This window comes from Mastomys coucha, unplaced genomic scaffold, assembly GCF_008632895.1.
Source record: "Mastomys coucha isolate ucsf_1 unplaced genomic scaffold, UCSF_Mcou_1 pScaffold9, whole genome shotgun sequence".
In the NCBI taxonomy this organism is placed as follows: domain Eukaryota; kingdom Metazoa; phylum Chordata; class Mammalia; order Rodentia; family Muridae; genus Mastomys; species Mastomys coucha.
The window spans coordinates 32,280,336-32,284,876 of NW_022196915.1; the positions used below are offsets into that span (position 1 = coordinate 32,280,336).

Genomic DNA, 4,541 nt, shown 5'->3' on the forward strand with positions numbered 1-4,541 from the left:
AAAACTAAACTGTAAAAGGCCAAGAAGCAACTCCGTTAGCAAAACTTTAGAGAGTTGTGTTCTCTTTCTCACACCACCATTCCCTCCCTCGCTTCCACTACTGAAACTGAATCCAGGACAATATGGCTCTCATCCCAACAACACCAGTCACAAAACCCCTTGTCACTGAAGACAATGGAAACATTTCTAGCCTCCTCTTCCTTTATGCTCTGTATCAACTGCCATGTTCAACTGGACTGCGCTCACACATGACTGGCATTTCCTGTCCTTGTCACAGTATTCTGAGTTCCTAATTCTGAGCTCAAGTGCATAGATCTTGATAAAAGTTTCACTTCACAGGGTTCTTGTCATTGAACTTCTACTTAAAATATAAATTAAAAATAGAATCTGTATTATCTACTTTTGATCCCCTGAATTTTGACAAACCACAATAACATGTAGACATTACCTTTAGAAAACCCCAGTTTTTGGGTAACGGTTCTCGCGATTTTGGATGTTGTTGCGTCACTGTAGAGATAGACTTCATCCATGCTGTGCCAATCCACATGATTCCGACTCAGTTTGAAACTATGAACAGCTGTTGTACAAAAGAGAGGAATTTCAAGTTCAATTCCCAGCAACCACATGGTGGCTCACAACTATCTGTAGTGGAATCTGATGCCCTCTTCTGGTGTGTCTGAAGACAGCTACAGTGTACTCATATAAATAAAACAATAAAATCTTAAAATATGGCTATGGCTTAGCACTTAAGCTCCTTTAGAGGACCAGGGTTCAATTTCTTGCACCTACATATCGGCTCAGAGCTGTCTGTAACTCCAGCTCCTGGGAGGTTCTTGGCATGACACGATGCACATAGATGTGCATTCAGGGAAAATTACAGTTCTGTGTAAGAGGGTTCGGTCCTAGTCAAGACTATAAGGCATGCTGAGGCAGCATGTTCCCCATGAGAAGTCACAGCACACTAGAAGGAAACACACTCCTTACACTGCAAATAATTTAAGTTTTATGAAAATCAATTATGTTACTTACCTCTACTGACCTGTACGTGTGTGTGTGTGTGTGTGTGTGTGTGTGTGTGTGTGTGTGTATCTCACAGGATTAAGATTCAATTACTACAACATACACTAATAGCTTTAGTTCACAGAAAGCAACCACAGGGTCAGACTTTTAAATACCTTTTTATAAGCTAAAAGGATTAAAAATTTGCAAGGGCTTAATAACCATTTACAAAGCAAATTTTTGTTGAAATAGTTCTGAGCTACACATGTCTAAAAGATTGATACTGTTTGATGAAATATTTAGAGAAAAGTAACAACAAAGTCTAGCAAAACTTTGTTCCTCTGCAAACCACTTTATATTGAGAACATACACATGACACAAAATGAATATATGTATACATGTAATAATTTAAAACTAAGCCAAATAGCACAACAGACACATTTTTAGAAAAGCTAGTATTTCTATGCTTTAAGCCAACTGTTCTAAGGCTGGGCATAAACTACACAGAAGAGAAGCAGGTTTACTGTACCTTGGGAACGCTTTCGCTTAAGACCTGTGGCATCTGTGCTCTCCTTATATCCTCTCCATTTGAACAGAGAAGGGAGGGAGAAGGGAGGGAGGTGGTAGACAACTAAGAAAGCAAAAACACTGAGCTTCAAAGTAAATTTAAGTGAGGTTTTCTACTCTGCCTCTTCCTTTTAGTTCTAACTTTTAAAAACTACATGTGACAAACATTATTCTCAATGCTTTCTAAAATGCAACTCCTAGTTAAAAATCAGTAAAGCAAAAATTAGTTTAATGTCTGTCAAATATATATGCTCTACTTTTATTGAAAGGAACAAAGGCAAATAATATCTTAATTTACCAGTGACAGACAATTATATGATCATCATTTAATACCTCTGCAAGCTATAGGAAATGCAGAGCATTTTGAATGCTAAGAGATCTTCTCTATCTTTATGATACTGAAGATTATTTATGTCACCACATTTTAATGGCATAGCCAGAAGGTGATACACACTCTGAGAATACAAGCATGCTTTGAACATCTGGGCCAGCTGTCCTGAGCTAGCACAGTCCACTGAATGCTACCCACACAGAGTATGATGGCTTCAAGACTGCTTCCGAAGCAAGGCTTCCTTTCAGGACCGAGACAGATGCTGACAACTTAAAAGTGAAGACATTCTCAAGAAAATCAGATTGAAAGCTCTACTTTCGACCATCTCTTTTGGAAAGATTTGTGGTAACAAAAATAATTTCATTAGGAGACATATGCTGTGATACCTTGTAGGCATTAAGCAGACAACACAGAAAAAAGCTAGCCAGAGAATTGAAGTGTGACAAATCAGTCTCAAAGCCAACATGTCCCTTGTTGAATTTTGCTAGTTATGTTACTGATAACATTCCTTATATTTAAGTGTTATTTTAGTACACTTGAAATGGAATCTTATAAATCAATTTGTTATTAAGTTAACAAATCACCAAATGTTTATGATTTAATTAAAATTTATATTCTAATATATTCATTTTCACCCTCACTCCCTTTTATATAAATTCAATATTCATAGGTTAAATACTGCTTAAATGAAAAATCTTTCATTTCTGTTGTATATACAATTGAAAAGATTATATGCAAAGAGTTGTGCAATAAGGGTTTTTGTGAAATTCCTACAAGGCATTAAAAACTACACCTACACATTAATTACTACATCTGCAATGCAATTAGATGGCTGTAGGACTATAAACTAGGGGTAAAAGCTGGGTGACAGCTTCTGACACAGTAGAAAAGAACATGGAAACAGGCTCCTTCCTGTCTGGTTCTTTCACGTGCCTTCTCGTCAGTCATTCAGGAGCAGAGATACTTAGGCCAGCAAACAAATAAACCAAATAAGCTAGGAAAAAGCTGAGACACAGCTAGGGGGCATTGACAGACACAAATTTGGTAATTTGCTACACAAAGAAACAAAGGCTAAATTTTTAGGTCTAGGAGTAAAACAAACCTGAACCAAATCCCACATTTAGCAAATCGAGCTCTCGGGATGCACGCGGGCCACCTGATATAAAATCATGTGAGCACTTTCAGAAAGCTGGTCAAGACAGAAAATGAATCCTTGCCTTTCAAAAACAATAGCATGACTCTAGGAAGATAAGTGCACACCATTACACGGCTTTTTACTCCCAACAGAAACCTGCACTTATTTAAAACCTTTTTATAAAGTTAAGTGGTAGGGTTCTTTACCTTTACAACTTATGTCCACTTGAAAATCATTTGCTAGGGAGCTTAATTCTTTTAACCCCAAACATAGAATTATAGGTATTACTTTTCTTATATTTTTGGTTGTGAGCCTAGCCTTTAACGGCTGAGCCATCTCTCCAGCCCAGTATTACTTTTCTTTTAGCAGAAGAAAAGCCTTTGCAAACTATCAGCTGGAGATCATTCACTGGTAAAAAATATCTAAGTTCTAGAAAGTTTTATTTCCTTTGTCTTTTGTTAAATATAAAGTTTAGTAGTTCCTATGTACTATTGCAACAGTACCCATGCATTCATACAACGGAAGAGGCTAATTTATAAGCTGATTACATTTAATTAAATGTTTACATTGTAAAGTCTTGTTCAGTAATCAGAAAATACTGAAATGTTAAATTACTTAGAATCATTTCCTTACTAATTAATCTTGCAAAGAAACTTTAATCACCACGAAACTCTGAATACAGTAAGTTTATTCACAAATTGGGCAGGCTAATAATTCCTATAGGAGAATACACAATACCTTTTCCCTTGGTGAACACTGACTGTCTGGAAAAGTAGGATTTATTCTTTTTTAGGTAGGGGCTTCTATAGGTGGCCTCAAATGATCTCTTGCTGAGTTGCTTTTCAAGCAATCAGAGTCTAGTCTAGAAAAGTACCATGATGCCTAGCACTGGAAAACTCTTACTCTCTGGGAAGCAGGTGGCCTTGTGCAACTCAAACTTGCTAACTACATCAAAACTCCAGCACTCTTTCTTGGACTTCAGGTAAATTAAACAAACTGAAAAAAAAAATCATAAAATCGTAACTCCAAACTAGAAGATGGGAATCCTCAGCCACCAGACAGTCTGTCCTGGTACAGGGCTACCCTCACACTCAGAAAGGCCAGTCTGCCTCTGCCTTTGGAATGCTGGCATCAATCTGGCACCTCACCATTCTTCCCACAGCTGTGGATGCTCACAGCATCTGTGACACTGTAGCATCAGAGCTCCTTGATCTTTAACTTTTGACCCAGGGACTTCTATGTGTGGAGGTGATTATTTGGTGGTAGAGATTAAACCTGGGCCTTACCCATGTGAGGCAAACACATGTCATAACCTGAATCTGGAATACAAGCAGCAGGTCTACACCCTTATCAAGTCCGCCAGCCTCTGCCTTTGACCACAGTGCATGGGTGCATGCAGACCTATTACTTTTCTATTTTTCTTTTGGTTCTCGCCTGAATTTTTTTCTGTTCACATCTGAATTTTTTTCTGTTCCTACTTTCTTTCTTTCTTTTTTTTTTTTTTTTTTT

The 4,541-nt window shown here is 37.5% G+C and overlaps 1 protein-coding gene across 7 annotated transcripts in view; it reads right to left on the reverse strand.

Moving 5' to 3' along the window:
- Window positions 1-4,541, reverse strand: part of Ddhd1 (DDHD domain containing 1) — a 65,361-nt gene that overhangs the window by 28,881 nt on the left and 31,939 nt on the right. For 4 of the 7 annotated variants that reach the window (XM_031362919.1, XM_031362917.1, XM_031362920.1 and 1 more), the window contains one exon: window positions 449-577. In XM_031362919.1, the coding sequence (XP_031218779.1) occupies window positions 449-577 (129 nt within the window). Of the gene's footprint in view, window positions 1-448; window positions 578-1,528; window positions 1,631-4,541 lie in introns of all 7 variants that reach the window. The other 3 variants (XM_031362912.1, XM_031362913.1, XM_031362914.1) reach the window with 1 other exon arrangement.